General features: G+C 44.2%; 1 protein-coding gene across 2 annotated transcripts; it reads left to right on the forward strand.

Moving 5' to 3' along the window:
- The first annotated feature begins 1749 nt into the window (after positions 1-1749).
- Positions 1750-16408, forward strand: Bdl (borderless). Of its 2 annotated transcripts, none has more exons than XM_076799073.1 (12): positions 1750-2371; positions 3497-3639; positions 8646-8874; positions 10794-10960; positions 11360-11504; positions 12062-12336; positions 12545-12679; positions 12931-13190; positions 13556-13731; positions 13996-14040; positions 14116-14295; positions 15520-16408. In XM_076799073.1, exons 1-12 carry the CDS (start codon positions 2314-2316, stop codon positions 15741-15743), a joined length of 2037 nt encoding a protein of 678 aa, XP_076655188.1. In that variant the 5' UTR covers positions 1750-2313; the 3' UTR covers positions 15744-16408. The 2 variants fall into 2 exon arrangements, with proteins under 2 accessions (XP_076655188.1, XP_076655189.1); XM_076799074.1 differs by having other exon boundaries at positions 10824-10960.
- The last annotated feature ends 1659 nt before the right edge of the window (positions 16409-18067 follow it).

The following is an 18067-nucleotide window of genomic DNA, read 5'->3' on the forward strand; positions in this document are numbered from 1 at the left end:
TGTTGAAAAGAGAGTGCCCTAACCTTTGGGGGATTACAGTGTAGCAAAGAATGTCCTCCGAACGTGTGTCCTAAAATTAATTTTTCCGGACGTAAAATCGATATTAGTTATTCACCAACATTTAATGTCGTTAAATGAAAAATGTCTTCATAAAACGTAAACTGGAGCCTGATCTGACCGAAGGTTGTCAATGTTAAATAAATTCTGGAAATTTGTTTGTAAATTCTGGGAGTCTTTTGATATTAGGAAACAGTTTGTGTTGGTAACCTTGAGCCAACAATTCCTCGTTAAAATTTTTATAAAAAGAAAGCGTCTTTATAACATCTAAAAAAAAATTTAAATTTCTATCATCACTGAGCAAGAATTTCAACTCCATCGTCGAGCATCTAAAATAGACCTCCGTCCTCCCTAATTTCTTCATCATGTTAATTGCCGAAATTGTAGACGGTGGTGTCAGTAAAATGATCCAGCGGCGCGAAACTTTTCCTAAAGCGAGAAACATAGGAATTCTCTATACGAACGTGACACAGTGGCGCATACCCGCGGGCCGGAAGTCAGTGTCTTCGTTTATGAGAGCGCCGCGAACGGCAATTACGCTTACGTGGGCGGATAAATAAAGGGAGGGGTCTCTTGTCGAAGTTGTTGGCCAGTTACACCTATCGCGTGAACCTTTTTTGCTGCTCGACAGACAACGCGTTCAGATTAGTGAGAGCATTGAATCAATGAATCCGATAAAAATAGAAGAGGTCAATAGCTGTCGATTGACACGATCAAAACTGAAACGGCTCTAAATTTAGGTCCATTCGAGTGCCCGGCCGTGTCTCCCGGCCATGGTCCCGCGATTTATGGTTGCCAAAGACGAATCTTTAATCTTCGCCGGCCCCCTAATTCCCTTGAACCGGCTCCGGCCACGAAACGCTGAATACCAAGGGTTGAATGCGAAGGTAATGCTTCCGGTGGACGTCAAGGTGCGACCATAGTGACGTTGCTAATGCCAGAAGAACATGATTTTTGCGAAGGATGCTGTTGAAAATTCTCTTCAGCGCATTCTAAGATTTTTTAACCGTGTATTTCAGGTTTTCTTTCGGTTCATTTTTGTCTGAAATTTGCTAATATATTTTATTCTGCAGAAAAATTTGATTTGAACCACCCTGTGTGCACTTACGTATTTTTTCGCAGGTTCTAATGGGTAATTGCATAATAAACAATGCAATCATTCATTTATCCAATTTATGCAGACAATTTTTACTTAGCATAAAGATCTGCAGTCTACGAGCACACACACCCAGGCAAAAATATATCACGTGTTCAGACATCATCGGGAACAATTTTCTCTTATTCTTTACAAAATCTGAAACTATTGAAAATTGTCTGCAAGTATTTTGTATTCTGAGTTTAATAATTATGCTCCTTTACAATACCAAAATTGCCAATCGGGCACATTATGAAGTGAAGGACATGTGCTATCTTTTAATACTGTAACCACTGAAAGCCTAATAATAGGATTTCAGCCATAGACATTCAGAAATTAGGAAATAATCGGGGGCAGATAACGCGTTAAGAAGCTGGAAGTGTAATTGCGCTCGGCCGGTGGGTGTGTCTTCCAAAACGCACATCTTGCGAACCGCGCGCACCGTGCACCATGGCCCCCGTAGGAACGTCTGGTCCCCTACAATCCCCTCCACGTGATCGCATCCCCTACCCTGAGCTCCTGCTCGTTACCACTTCGTACGGCGTTGTATCCGCTCGGATTGACCGAGACGGAGCGATTACTCGGTTATCAGCGTTAGAACCGAACCATTCTGTGAGCGAACGTTGGACCAGCTCGGATTCCGCGGCTCTCTGCGAACCTCGTCCATCACTGTACTCCAAAACCACCCCGAAGAAGCCACCCAGCTGGCCCACCTTCAAGCTCGTCGAGTTCAATCGCTAGAGTCTCCTGTGATCGAAAAAAAAGGTGGAGATCCCCGAAGAGTCTCCAGGACGAGACCCTAAGAGGATGACCTTTGGGTCCATCTGGTGATCCGTCCCGTCTGTCCAGCGGTGCCGTTGGGTACCTTGAAGAGGAAGAAGGTGGGGGAGCCAGAGAGGCCGAGGATGTGCCCGCGATAGTGTTGTCGCGTGCCGATTAATTGCCCCAGGTGGTGGCCGACGGTTGTTGAGTGTGGGTGATGACAGATGTGTTTTGCGCCCGTGTTCCGTTCGCGTTGTCGCGTTGTGACCTGTTGCTGGTGAGATCGCGGGACCTCTCCGAGATAAGACAGCCGCGACAGGAACGGTGAGAGCTAACGACCACAGGACTACCGGGGAAAAATGTCCTCCGACACGTCCAGGATCTGCCAGCTGCTCACCCTCCTCCTCTGCTATCAAGGTGAGCAAACAACACGCGATCTCTGACCATTAGAAGCTAGACAACATAGTCCCTGAACGCTATGAACTAGAGAGAACGAAGTCCCTGAACGCAGCAAGCTAGGGGACCGTAGTCCATGAACACTATGAGCAAGGGACCACAGTCTCTGAACTCTACGAGAACTCTATGAGCTGGAGAGCATAGTCTCTGAACACTATGAGCTAGGCAACCTAGTCTCTGAACTCAGCAAGCTAGGGGGCATAGTCCCTGAACACTATGAGCAAGAGACCATAGCCTCTGAACTCTAAGAGACCTCTATGAGCTAGAGGACACAGTCCTTGAACATCACAAGAACAGTATGAGAACATAGTATTTGAACACTGAGCTGGAGAGGACATAGTCTCTTACCACTATGAGCTAGAGAAATAGTCTTTTGAACTCTACGAGAACTCTATGAGCTGGAGAGCATAGTCTCTGAACACTATGAGCTAGACAACCTAGTCTCTGAACTCAGCAAGCTAGGGGGCATAGTTCCTGAACACTATGAGCAAGGGACCATAGCCTCTGAACTCTATGAGAACTCTTTGAGCTAGAGAGAACGTAGTCCCTGAACACTATGAGCAAGAGACCATAGCCTCTGAACTCTAAGAGACCTCTATGAGCTAGAGGACACAGTCCTTGAACATCACAAGAACAGTATGAGAACATAGTATTTGAACACTGAGCTGGAGAGGACATAGTCTCCTACCACTATGAGCTAGAGAAATAGTCTTTTGAACTCTAAGAGAACTCTATGAGCTAGAGGATATAGTCCCTAAACACTATGAGCAAGAAAAGTAGTCTAAGAACATTATGAGCTAGGCACACAGTCCCTGAACATCGGAACATCAGTGTGACCTGGAGAACATAATCTGTGAGCAACAGAGCATGTTCTCTGAACACTGCGTATGCAATATCAGCAAAGATGTCACTTGATATTGAACTTCGTGGTATGTTTGTCGCGAACCCGCTTGACGGCCGCTAATAATAAGCCCGGGCATTAGCCAATTTACTGAAATTGAAGAAGTCCTGTAGAGTCACGCGATGTTTAAGATGGGTTTGTTGATTGCGCTTCATTGTTTGGAAATTGTCTGTTGTATGTTGCAGTTATCAGTTACGGCTTGGTACTCGAGGAGGAGAAGCAGCCGAATTACCTGAACGCCGGGGTTGGAGAGTATGCCGTGTTCAACTGTGACCTGGACTTCCCGCACGAGACACCGATTCCGTATTTTTTGCTGTGGAACCGTGATGTAAGTAATTTTTCCAGTGGCGATTGCGACTCTACCTTCTGACCTTCGGACACACGACTGAAGATTGCGTTTCGCGGACGTCGAAGTCACTGGAGAATTTATGCGAGCGACCAGAAATCTTCTGTTTTGTAGAAATCGGCGTGATCGCGGAAACTCCTTTCGCTGGTTAAAATCAGAAAAAGTGCTTTTAAGAGATCTCTTGTGGCGAAAACAAGGGAGAGCAATTAAATGTTTGCTAGGGTCTAGATCACACACAATCTACTCATGTGTACACTTATGCATATACATTTATATTCTGCAAGGTACATAGCTAGAGCAATTTTTTTCCAAATCTGTTGGAAAATCGACAATGTTCGAATCAGTGAGTGACTTCGCAAACCTGTGCAGTTTTCGCTCTGTTACTGAATATTATCATTCGCTTATCATTAACCCAGGTCACCCTAGGATGTCTTCATCTAGCTAATAAATCTGTAGTGTCATTCAAGACAATTGAAGACACAGGCGTATTAGCATTTTAGAAGAACGCGTTTTAGCAGTCTGTCATTATTTTAATTGACTATTTCACTGGCAAGGGAGCCCAATTAAACAATAGAACCCGTGACATTCTATTATTCTGTTTTTCTATCTGTCGATTTTTGTTAATACATTTTTTAAAATATACAAAATGTTCTTCAGCTTCTCAGCCAAAAAATTATACCTAGGAGTTAGGAAAAGTAATTACAAAATTATGAAAAGTCAAAGATTGAAACTGTGCTATTAGGTGCAAGAAACAAACACCATTGCATCGGCAAACGTGATATACGCGCGTCGAAGATTGCACAACGAGTCGTAAATAATATTCAGGGCGATCGGTTCGCTAAAATCACGACAGTAGTGTTGGTTTACACGCGGTTTGCGGTCATCCGAGGAAGATCGGCCGAGTTAGTCGATCGTCGAACGAAAATCAATCGGCTGGCTCAAGGAAAGCTTCTTCCTCGGCAGCGTCCGTAATTTTCATATAAAAATACACTCCTAACTGACAACTACGCCACTGATCGCTCTGAAACGAATAAACAAATAAATACCGGCAGAAACGCTGAAGAAAACTTCTCGCGTGCGGAGAATCCTACTACACTCGGTATCATACTGATTTTCTGAAAGGGCCTAGCCGGTTAAAAAATTGATTTTTATTGTTTGAAACTCTAGCAAAATATTTTAAAAAATTGAACACAGTGTTGATAACAATACCTTATTACGGAATTAATTTCCAGAGAAAATCTGTATTTTTCCATGTTTTTAATTTTTCTGCAACCAGAGTTTGCAACTGAAAAATCGGAAAAAATTCTTGAACGTGTGATTCAATATGTTGCATGTATCAGATTTTTTTAGAATTTTTCGATGCGATTAAATGGGAAGAATGGAGCAAAAACTGATTTTTCGTTTATTCCCCGTAACTACCCTTACGGGCGAGGTACAGGGCTGAAACTTGGCAGAAAGGGTTCTTCTTTGGTACACTATGGAACGAGCTACTTCCGGTAAAAATCGGCTGAAGGTCGTTTTTGACCTGCTGAACTGGCTAGGTCCTTTGCATTGCTGAAGTAATTGTTGGATATCGGTGAAACGTGTAGCAAAATGCGGAACACAATGCAAAGCAAAATGTGAGGCAAAATTTGGGTTTCTCTGAGTAATGGATCGGGTTAACGAAGCATGGTCTACTAATCCTTGTCGGCAGCGACCGCAAGGCGCGGACAGGAGCGCGCACGTTCAACCGCGTAGAAAAGTGCTCGCTTCAAGGCAGGGTAGGGGATTCGATTTCCTTCGGGGTGTGTGTATCGGATTCAATCCGCGTGGGAAGCACCCGTGTCTCCGATCCGGGTTTCCGTCAGCCAGAGTCTCGGTTTCGATATCTTCGGATATGTGATTGTAACGTAGTTGCGATTGCACAATTTCGCCTGAGAAACGTTTCAACGACTCGCGCAGTTTCGCCAATTTTCCCACCGGCGAGTCCCAAAGGACTTCCTTTCTTTAACGCGTTCGAAAAGTCGAGTATACTTTCCCTTCATACTCTTACAGTTTCCTTGCGTTCTCTTGCGGTTTCCTTTGCTTGAGGTCGACTGTAATACAGACATTTTAAAGAAGATTTGATTGAACCGTTCCGTGAGGCGCTTCAAGGGTCTAAATTGTTACAAATAGTAGTTTAAAAGTATTTATTTTCACGTTTCATGAAACAGGAATTCAAACATTTCCTTTCGTTGCGCAGAGCTGGGCTGTCTGACTCACACTGTCTTAATCTACTTTCGAAAAATCATCCAGAGTCTCTCAATCTGCAGTGGCAGTGCAATGTTGCATGACTCTTTGTGTAATTCTAATACCTACAGGCATGATGAGCAATGATCTTGACATTGGGGAACAACAATGTCAAAAGGTTCTCCCAATGTCTTCAGTACTGTTGACAATGTTAGAAGGTTCTCCCAACGTTTTGAATACTGTCAACAATGTCAAAAGGTTCTCCCAATGTTTTCAATACTAGCATCAATGTCAGAAGGTTCTCCCAATGTTTTGAATACTGTCAACGATGTCAGAAGGTTCTCCCAATGTTTTGAATACTGTCAACAATGTCAGAAGGTTCTCCCAATGTTTTGAATACTGTCAACAATGTCAGAAGGTTCTACCAATGTTTTGAATACTAGCAGCAATGTCAGAAGGTTCTCCCAATGTTTTGAATACTGTCAACAATGTCAGAAGGTTCTCCCAATGTTTTGAATACTGTCAACAATGTCAGAAGGTTCTCCCAATGTTTTGAATACTGTCAACAATGTCAGAAGGTTCTCCGAATGTTTTGAATACTAGCAGCAATTTCAGAAGTTTCTCCGAATGTTATAAATACTGTCAACAAGGTCAGTAAGTTCTCTCAATGTTTTGAATACTGTCAACAATGTCAGAAGGTTCTCCCAATATTTTGAATACTGTCAACAATGTCAGAAGGTTCTCCCAATGTTTTGAATACTGTCAACAATGTCAGAAGGTTCTCCCAATGTTTTGAATGCTGTCAACAATGTCAGTAAGTTCTCTCAATGTTTTGAATACTGTCAACAATGTCAGAAGGTTCTCCCAATGTTTTGAATCCTGTCAACAATGTCAGAAGGTTCTCCGAATGTTGTGAATACTAGCAGCAATTTCAGAACGTTCTCCGAATGTTATAAATACTGTCAACAAGGTCTGTAAGTTCTCTCAATGTTTTGAATACTGTCAACAATGTCAGAAGGTTCTCCCAATGTTTTGAATGCTGTCAACAGTGTCAGAAGGTTCTCCCAATGTTTTGAATACTGTCAATAATGTCAGAAGTTTCTCCGAATGTTATAAATACTGTCAACAAGTTCAGTAAGTTCTCTCAATGTTTTGAATACTGTCAACAATGTCAGAAGGTTCTCCCAATGTTTTGAATCCTGTCAACAATGTCAGAAGGTTCTCCGAATGTTTTGAATACTAGCAGCAATTTCAGAAGGTTCTCCGAATGTTATAAATACTGTCAACAAGGTCAGTAAGTTCTCTCAATGTTTTGAATACTGTCAACAATGTCAGAAGGTTCTCCCAATGTTTTGAATACTGTCAACAATGTCAGAAGGTTCTCCCAATGTTTTGAATACTGTCAACAATGTCATAAGGTTCTCCCAATGTTTTGAATACTGTCAGCAATGTCAGAAGGTTCTCCCAATGTTTTGAATACTGTCAACAATGTCAGAAGGTTCTCCCAATATTTTGAATCCTGTCAACAATGTCAGAAGGTTCTCCGAATGTTTTGAATACTAGCAGCAATTTCAGAAGGTTCTCCGAATGTTATAAATACTGTCAACAAGGTCAGTATGTTCTCTCAATGTTTTTAATACTGTCAACAATGTCAGAAGTTTCTCCCAATGTTTTGAATACTGTCAACAATGTCAGAAGGTTCTCCCAATGTTTTGAATACTGTCAACAATATGCGAATTGGAGCGCGGACAGTGTTCGGTGACTTTGTAAACTCGACAGGCAGAAACGTTAAAGGGACTATCGCGAGTGCTATAGTGGTCGTCGTCGCGCGGTTTATTTCCTGCCGGTGTCCGCGGGGTCCGAGAGGAGGCGCGATTCTTTCGCGGATGTTGCATTCGACGCGCGTGCAGCCGCCAACCGGAAACAGATTGAACGTTGCGCATGGCTACCGCATAAAATCAAGTGGAACTTAACCTGATTGGTCCCTGATGCGTATGCAAAACAGGTGCCCCGGACTCCCTCTCTGTCTATCGAACGCTCGGTAATTGGAGTACTGGAGGCAAGGCTGCATTACATCCAGCGATGGCGAGTGCGCGACCAAAGAGGGGTTCCAACCAGTGGGTCACTGCTAACGCATTGTCAGACGATTAGGGACGATTAGCGGCCTTTTCGCCAGCCTCGTTTTGACCGCCGAGGACTCCCCAGGTTCCTCCGTTTTACGGTTTCGACCGGGGGACTCACGTGTCGCGTCTGATCTCCAGACCGAACTCGTTGCCAACCTTCGCCGAAGTCGAACGACAGTCTACTTGAACGCGTCATCCTCAGAATAATGACTCCACCAACTCCGCCAATTCACGTTGGTTATATCGGGGAGACACTAGTCTTCAAGACTAAGGTTCAGAAATTCAGGATTGCTATTTAGCAACTCATTAGCAGCCTTCACGAAGTCCTCCGTTTCCACCCACGTGAAGGCAAATGAAACTCGACTTTGCTCGCAGCCTCTGCTACTTAAACAGCCACATGTCATCCTCAGAAGCCCCTTCCTATGGTTGCCTACGACAATTCACACTTGACTACCTAATCGGACACATAGAGACAACACTTTACTCCATGGCCATTAGGGAATTTTTATTGAGACACTTTTATTGATATTTCTGGGAATGCAAAAGAGGTAAAGCGGTACCCATCTTGGACCATATTTAATTAAACAAAGAACGGAGTCAGTATCGTTTGAGCAAACAGCGTTGATGATGTTGCTGATCATCGGGGTTCTGTTTCAGGGTCGACCGATCTTCTCATGGTACAACGGACACGGTACGGTGCATTTAGGGTACGAGGGTCGCGTGCACCTTCTAGAGGACGCGATTAACCGAGGTTACGGTCAAGGCACCATAAACCTGACGAACATCCGCGAGAGCGACCAAGGATGGTACGAGTGTCGCGTCATCTTCCCGAACCGGACGCCGAACTCGAGGAACAATGGGACATGGTTCCACCTCGCAATCGATGGTAAGGTCGCCAGCTTTCTCGTAAACCGTTCGACTAATTCGATAACAGCAAGTGGCGAAGGGAATTAACGTAATTAACCGCTGACTGACTAACCCTGAGCACTGAATTGGGTCACGCTGGTGTTGCGGACACTAACACTGGACGAACCGGCGCGGCTCGAGCCCGTCGAATCATGAGGGAACGATGAAGTAAGAATCACACAAATCATTTAGATCGTTGTCTACCCTGCGTCATCCCGATGCGCTGGTGTCGAGGGGATCCTTCGGGAACGAGGCTTGCGAGATCGAGAATCGATGCGCGAGAGAGTCGAGGCTTCCTCGACCCTCTCGAGCTGACATATTGGAGTCAATGATTCACTCGTTAACCCAGCCGGAATTCTGGTTTTTGCTGCTGGAATTCTGTTAAACGGTAATAGAGAATTGAGTCATCCACCTAACGGCGCAGTTGCGAGAATCATCGAGATCGTCGGGCTGGTGGTGTGACTAAGAAATTACTGCTATCGATGAGCTGTCGATTTATCGGCGATAGTTGATGTGTTCTATTCGCAACTTAACCCCTGTCTTATAATATCGGACGCAACCTATCGAGTATAGCAATCGCAATCTAATTTTGTCGATAATCTAATATAGGCACACAATACAGTGATCTCTCTATATTTGTCGCCAAGGCCTGGACGATAAACGTCGCGGAATTATCCCCACTGCCGCGGGTATACCCCGCGACGGGCCACGAAGCTCGAGAGCCGAGAAGTGTAAGCATAACGCAAACATCGTCTCCTGTACGATACATGACGCTGGCAAGGCCCGTGTTGTTGACATATATCGAGAATCCACTGTAGACGTCGAAGTGGTCACTCAATTCTACAGTACTTGTCCAGCGATTTTTCTGCAACGGATGGACCGATCAGAATGCAACCTTTTCTAGCTTGTGAAGAACATTATTATACAAAATTATGAACAAGAAAGGAGTTCCAATCACTAGAGAAATTAGGGTGAAATAAATCGTAAGGCAAGGGGTTAAGGCAGCGTTAGGATGAATAAACACAACTAAGTTGCCGTGCTATATTTATTTATTTGAGCTTGTCACAGTACAGTTTAGTTGTAATTTTACTATTTTTATTCACAGAATTTGTTCCATTCTAGAAAACAGTTTTTTAATTTGTCGAAAACGGTCTGTCTTACAATTAATTTGTCGCAATGTAACGCTACCGATTTGACTCGGTAGCATGTTAATAGTAATGACAGTCACACCTCTAGATTCAACTCCCGTGACTCCTGACATGGGGGATCGACCAGGACAATATGATCCTGCAGACAATGAAGACGCTCCCTTTCCCGGAACTGTTTGAAACTGTAGCCCCGTGGAAAAGAATGTGTCCCACCGGTTCGATGTAACGACGCCTCTGTCATGCAGCGATTCCTAATCACTGGACTGCGGATGCTTATGCTAGCCCCTTTTCGTACGAAAAGTCACGCCCGTTTCGTTCAATCAAATATAAACGAGAAATTATTTTTAAAAGAATATTAACAAATTTTAAAAGCGAAGCAAATTTCACGGTCAGAGAAAGAACCAGAAAAATTGTAACTTGTGCTAGTGATCAAACGAGAAAAAATGGGTGTGCCGTTTTTTTTTCTGAATTTCGTACGAAACGAGGACAGAAGGATGCGCACAGTCTGAAAACAGCATTTGCGTAACGTGCACTTGATTCGACTTGGTCGATTAACCTGTGATGTATCGTGGATCGATTGATTAACGCGTTGCATTTGTGGCAGTTAAGACTTGTGGGCGGCATTAACGAATTTAACACGGAATAACGCCTCTCGCGGCCCTGGCTGTCGTATCGAATATATAAAACTTGATAATCCCGCTGATGCTTACTAACATGAATCTGGGCAGACTCGTTAAATCGTTCAACCCAGGTGCGTCGCCGTTTGGGACATCTGTTCCAGGTGAAAACTTGCTGGCGGTGCCGCCTGTGAACAGGACTATCATGGAAGGTGAACCTGCGGAGTTTGACTGCGTTGCGAAAGGGGAGAAATCTACTGTCACCTGGTTCCGCGAGGGTACGGAGGTCACGGAAATCGAGGTTGTTATCATTCCTCTTGAAATATTACGTTACAGCAACTTTTCAAATTATTTTCAATTCAGTTGGTCCAAAATTCTCTTCGTCAATAGCAAACAGATGCTACATAGAAATTTGTTTCATTAAACACTTTGGAAATAGTGAGTTCAGACATTTTTCAATTTTTCTACTGTTTTTTAGTTTGACAGGCTCTCATTTCTATCGCAAAACTTGCTACCTTAACAGCACTTAATACTCGTTCATTTACTTTTAGCAAAATTAGGATGTGTTATTTTCATATCGTACAATATGATTGTTGATTCAATTGTTCTATCGAATACGTGAGTTTACTGGTAATTATTGAATGATAAGATTTAATTTAAATTGTTAACGTTTCATTTGATGTTTGTTTGCGCGAGACAGGATTTCAGGAGGAGGGCATCGGTGAGTGAAAATGGAACGCTGACTATCAAATCAGCACTTATGGGGGATCTGGGGCTGTACACCTGTACGGTGACTGGGGAGACTGGGGAGCAACAGAGTTCTTCGGCCTACCTCAATGTGCAGTGTAAGTATCAACAAACAATGCTGGGTACCTGTGGGAATGACCACGAAAAATGGTCAGTGATCGCCATTGGTCATAGACCCATCTATGTAATCGAGATCCTTATTGAAGACTAGAATCTGCTAATTGTGGCCTTCAAAACTACACTTTAGAGAATATGAAATCTATGGTCACTGACCAGCACCCTTGACAAAATGGTCAGTGACCGTCATAAGCCATGAACCCTACGATCACTGACAATTGTCCGGTGAATATCTTCTTGGAGAAGTAAAATTTGCTAATTGATGTCACTGTGGTTTGTGAAACTTACGGTCACTGACCAATCGTCTTAGAAAAATGGTCAATGACCGCCTTGTATCACAGACCCTACAATCACAAGCAACTAGTCAATGCATTTTCAATGTAGACCAGGATGTACTAGTTGAAATAGAGATACACAGAATCAGTGTGATATTCAAAGCTATATTTTGGAGAAGACAGAAGAGTTTCGAGCTAGAGGCTACAGTTTGGACCTGGGATCATTTCTGCGCTATCCTAACCACCAACGTTTGTCTTTCCAGACAAGGCTAAAGTGATCTACGCTCCTCGAGAGGTCTACCTGGCCTACGGGAAACCAGCGCTGCTAGACTGCCACTTCAGGGCGAACCCTCCCATGACGAACCTTCGATGGGAGAAGGACGGATTCCTCTTCGACCCGTACAATGTCCAGGGTGTGTTCTACAGACGGAACGGTTCCCTGTCTTTCCTGAAGGTGGACGATACGCATTCCGGTAGCTACACCTGCACACCGTACAACGAGCTGGGCACAGAAGGTCCCAGTCCTACCATCTCAGTGGTGAGTGTCCTCTCCGCAGGTTCTAAATTGGCAAGAGACGAACGTCCACGATCTACCACACTCGAATTTACCTTGGACAAAGCTGACACATGTCACAAAGAACAAGACCACTGACCGCGCAGACGAGTGTTAACCAAGCCTTTATCCGCGAGTTATAGTTGATCGCTGCGGAGAGTGTTGTCCTTAATTCGCGAACGTCTTTTTGCAGATCGTTCAAAGTCCGCCCGTGTTCACGTTGACACCCCAGCCGGTGTACCTCAGGAAACTTGGAGACAGTTTGGAGATGCCTTGCGCCGCCACGGACAAAAACGAGTCGCATCAACCTTCGATCGTGTGGTATAAGGTGTGGATCATAGTGACGATCACTGTCAATCGTCCCGCACATCATCAGGACAGCTAACGTGTACACAGCAGTATGAAAAGTCAGATTCGAACATTCTAAATTTTCTTCGGCAACATTCACATGTTTCTGTTGTTACGTTGGGCTGGTATTATACTGCTGAGAATCATGTTGGTTTTTCGGGGGTCGTTGGTCCTCAAGGTGTTTCAAGCTAGTTTCGATCATGTTGATCATCAAATCGTGTGTTTTGTTAGGACGGTGAACCGGTCTCGACCAACAGGACGTTTCAGATCGGTAGCAATTTAACAATCGACAAGATCGAATCGCAGGATAGAGGACTGTACCAGTGTGCAGCTACCAACGAGGCTGCGACAGTAGTCGTTGACGCAGAACTGATGGTTGTCAACCATCCTCCTAGAGCACCGTACAATTTGAGTGCGAATACCAGTAAAAATGCCATCACTTTGACTTGGGTTCCAGGATTTGTGAGTCCGAGAACGGAGTACGCCGTCTGGTAATGAAAATAACTTCGTTCCTGATCTCATCGGACGATCTCTGATGGATCCATGAGAGAATAGAGGAATTGTCAAAATGGTAGGATCCCTTAGAAAATTTATTTTTCAATCTAATGTTTCACACTGCTCTGCACTGGAGTTGCTAATAGCCACTGGACGGGTCGCTGTAAGTTTCTCATAGGAATCGGATTCTTCAGGAAATTTTTAATTCGCAATGCAACATAGCGAGTGACAAAGAGGACACGTGGGAGCATATTTATTATGCCGGAAATTTAAAAGAAAAATTGACATTCCCCTCTTTTCCCCTGGATCGTTCCACCGGTACATAGAAATGCGTTTAAAGTGTATTTTCGTTTGCGATTAGGTACAGAGCTGCTGATACAGCAGAATGGAAGACAATGAAACCCGTGTCGAAGAAAATCACAGAAGCAACTGTGAACAATCTGACCCCAGGACAGGAGTACGAAGTCATGGTGCTCAGCCATGACCACCTCGGTGAGGGGATGTTTAGCAAAACCCTGCGGGTCGTCACACAATCACGTACGGTCCCAATTCAATCGAAACCACTTTGAATCCTGTCAATCGATTAACTTGTTCGCTGCTGACAGAGTTCATTAGCTCCATCTGGAAGAAGGTCGAGGCAAATGTTATCCGATTGGAAAGTACTCCTGTAATCCCAACGCCAGTAAATAATCCTGAATCGAAAAATTACGTGAACACTGTCGGCAGTGAACGTGTTAATTTTGAATTTGATACTCCGACATTGACTCAGTATGACAGGGTCGCTGATAATGCACATTTCAGACAAGATCAACGAGAACTCTGCGTCGGAGTACCGCAGTCCTCTAGGTAATATAATGTTTTATTGGAACGGCTATGTTAAATCTTCCTGTGGTAGTGTAACAAGCGTTTATCAATCGATAGATGACAGAATGGGACCTCCGACAAAGGTCAGGGTACAAGCTACCGTGGAAGGATACCTGGTCACCTGGGAACCTCCTGTGTTTGGACCGCAGAAAGTCAGACATTACACGGTTAAGTGGTTCCGTGGACCGTCTGAACGACTGTATGGGAAAGCAGAGACAACAGACACTTATTACTTAGGTATTACTTCCTCGCACTATCTCTCAAAGTTATTTTCACATTTTTACATTGAGACATTGGCCTACACAATAGAATTTCTATTGGGGCCTAGCGGTAGAGGATAGAGACCGATTAAACTGCATATACGTTTCACAACCCACATACTCACATTCATACTTCCAGCCACCAAAACTAAAAGTCCACATTCATTCTGCCACCTTTGCGTCCATCTGATTTCCCATTCATTTCATGTCCAACCTTCTGAACCCAGTCCTCGTTCTGTTCAGGATGAACGCAGAAGGTTGAGCACAACCATGCCACCCTTTTCATCCCCTGAGATCACTGCTAACCTAAAACCTTCACAGCATCATCCACAATCCAATTACCCCTCTGTATTCATCTAGACAGTTGCCTAATGCAACTGACAGACCAACTGCATCGGGTACACCAAGTGAATCTGATAGGCCAAGTGCAGCTGGTGGACCAACTGCATCTGATAGACCACATGCACCTTGTAGAGTAAATGCACCTGGTAGATCAAATGCTTCTAGTAGACCAAATGCATCTGGTAGACCAACTGCAGCTGATAGACCACATGCACCTTGTAGAGTAAATGCACCTGGTAGATCAAATGCTTCTAGTAGACCAAATGCATCTGGTAGACCAATTGCAGCTGATAGACCAGATGCACCTTGTAGACTAAATGCACGTAGTAGATCAAATGCATCTGATACACCAAATGCACGTGGTAGACCAACTGCAGCTGACAAACCAAGTGCACCTTGTGGACTAAATGCACCTGGTAGATCAAAAGCATCTAGTAGACCAAGTACACCTGGTAGATCAAATGCATCTAGTAGACCAAATGCATCTGGTAGACCAACTGCATCTGATAGACCAAATTCGCCTTGTGGACTAAATGCACCTGGTGGTAGATCCAATGTATCTAGTAGACCAAATGCATCTGGTAGACCAACTGCAGCTGATAGACCAGATGCACCTCATGGACTAAATGCAGCTGACAGACCAAGTACAGCTTATAGACTAAATACAGCTGGTAGACCAAATGCGTCTGGTAGACCAACTGCAGCTGATAGACCAGATGCACCTCATGGACTAAATGCAGCTGACAGACCAAGTACAGCTCATAGACTAAATGCAGCTGGTAGACCAAATGCACCTTGTGAACCAAATGCGCCTAATGAACCAAACGCAACGTTCCTCTTAATTGTCCACTTTTTCCAGTGAAAGCCCTAGAGGACGAGAGCTATTACTCCTTCGAGGTGGCATCGGTGTCAGTGACCGACGACGTGGTGACCAGCGAACGCATAAGTTTGGAGGTCCCGGCGTACCGTCGGAACCGTGCGATTTCTATGGGGATTGTAGCAGGGATCGGTTTCCTGGCAGCAGCATTGGCAGCCATATGGTGGGCGAGGAAACGTTTCTGTCACTCTCCGAACGAGAAATAGAATGGTCCAGCTTACTTAGGCGGCGAGCCACGCATGCAGGATCGTCGGCCACGGTCAGCCGCAATTAACTTCCCCAGAACAATGTAGCAGTTTTAGCCGAATAGAAGAAAACAAAAGAACATCTTTTTCTCAAGAAGAGAAATCCTCGAGGAAGAAGGAAAGAGTTTTCTGTATGGGGGGTGAGGGGGTGAGGGGGATGACGGCGTCTCTCGAGATCTCGTCAATCGGCCGCGAACGTTGTAACCGATATCGAATTAAGTGTATGTAAAATATTATGCGTACAGTCGTGTATGTTAATTATACTGTCGCGTACCGATCGCCGCGGAGAACGAGAAAACGGGACCGAGAGGAAGAGGAATTCGTAACTGGGACGGTTCAATCTACTGCGTTTTACGTACACATCAGTTACATACGAGTGTGTGTTCTCGCATTGCATCTCGTTACATTATGTATCGTTTAAAAGCTTTATTAGATAAGTGTTGCACGTTTATTAAGGATTAGCTCTGGCATTTGATCGTTATTCGGCCACCAGGCCAAACAGAGAATTCCCGTCGACGTCGCGTGGATGACGAATGACCAGAACTCGGATAGAGGATCCACGCATATATGTAACACATCCGATGCGTTTTTTCTATTGTAAATAAATTGTGTCGATTATCTCTGCACCCGGCGTGTCTCCCATACGATCGCAATACCAACCTGGAACGCGATACACACCGATTTCGAATTCTCTTGGAAAATTTGCAATAATCCCCTTACTTTGAGAATCTTAATACCTTTACCAAATGGAGGAACAGTGGGATTATAGTCATTTCTTCGCGCTTTTAGCTGTGAAAAATTAATTTGGAGTCTCTTTGCAAGCCGTGAAGCAATGAAGAAATCTTCCTGCCCTGATGGTCCAAAGTAGCGGAATTTTGGGAATTTTTTGAGACCAAACTAAGGAACCCACCCGCTTAAAATTTTGTGCATATATATATATATCAATGTTTAGAGAATATGCACAAATTTTCTCAGCGCCATAAGCGTAAGCAATTTTACACAGAAAATCAGTGTGAATAGCCTGTGTCAAGGCAACAGCAACAAAGGTGCGTCGGGCGATCTCCAAGGGGGTTCAGAAGCTTCTGAATCATCTGATACGTTGGAAGACACCCCTGCATGGGGGTGAGAAAGACGACACGTCTAGCGTGACCGTTGTCGCACCCCGAAATTGTACAGACACATTCGTAATCGGCTTGCGGTCGCTTTGTCCGTGGAAAACCAGGATCGTGTAATGCATGCTATTCTTACAACTGCATAGTACCTTCACGGGCTTCGTAAGCGGCCGGTGATGGCTGATGATCCATCGGAGCATAGTATTTCATCAGCGTCGAAGCATCATGCTAGGCTGTTTCCATAAAGTAGGGGCGTTTTATCCGGAAACGTCCAATCGACGTGAAAGAGATTAAAATTGAATTTATTCTGAAAATTTTAATGGATGGAGGTACACTAGGTCTTAGACATATAAGTGGAGATCCCAGTCATGATTAATAGAATTAATCTAACACAAAATTTGTATTTCTCAATGTAAAACACCCCTCACAAGGGGGCCTTCCATAAGACACCCCTTACCGTTTAAACATCCCTAATTTCTCCTTTTAAAAAAGGCAGAATCATATTCGGTGATTCCAAACCCTCTGAAACTGTCCTATTAATTAATATACCAGATTTTACGCAGTTGCAAATTTTATCCGCACGTTTCCACAATTTTCCATAGAACAAATTTCAGGTACCACAATTTTTATTTTATTCCGAACAGAGCAGAACATTTCTAATCACGCAAATAAAATCGCAAATAAAATCACGTAATTTGCAAAAATTAATGATCGCATTAAGATCCTCAGTCCAGCGAGATTAATCGAACATAATGGCCAAAGATGATTTCGTCCAAGTTTTTGACGACTCCGGCTCGCCCATCGTCGAGATCGATCGCGTCACGGAACAAGTGTTCGTTATCGGCCGATAATGATCGATCGAATCGTGATTGTTAATTAGAAACGGCCGCAGCTGTGTGGCGAATTCGGTCGTCGAGGTTCGGTAGATTTCTCGAGATAAGATTGCGACGGGTAATAGGATTTTCCAGCGGTCCCGATGTGTATATACGCTTAGGCCGATAAATTGACGGTCAGACCGAGAGATTAGGGGCAGCCAGAACTACCGATTATCGAACCGTGGATCATGTCAGACGAAGGACAACTCGAAGAAAGTCTTCTGATGACTCGCCCCTCACCGGCCAGGTAGTCGTCCCTATCGGAAAAATGGAAGAGATACCGTTTGTACATACAGTT

Source organism: Halictus rubicundus, chromosome 13, assembly GCF_050948215.1.
Source record: "Halictus rubicundus isolate RS-2024b chromosome 13, iyHalRubi1_principal, whole genome shotgun sequence".
Taxonomy (NCBI): domain Eukaryota; kingdom Metazoa; phylum Arthropoda; class Insecta; order Hymenoptera; family Halictidae; genus Halictus; species Halictus rubicundus.

Coding starts and splice junctions, on each gene's coding strand:
- Bdl (XM_076799073.1), top strand. CDS start 2,314: ATGTCCTCCGACACGTCCAGGATCTGCCAGCTGCTCACCCTCCTCCTC. Junction 12,337..12,544: donor CCAGTCCTACCATCTCAGTG/GTGAGTGTCCTC, acceptor GTCTTTTTGCAG/ATCGTTCAAAGTCCGCCCGT. Junction 14,041..14,115: donor GGAGTACCGCAGTCCTCTAG/GTAATATAATGT, acceptor ATCAATCGATAG/ATGACAGAATGGGACCTCCG.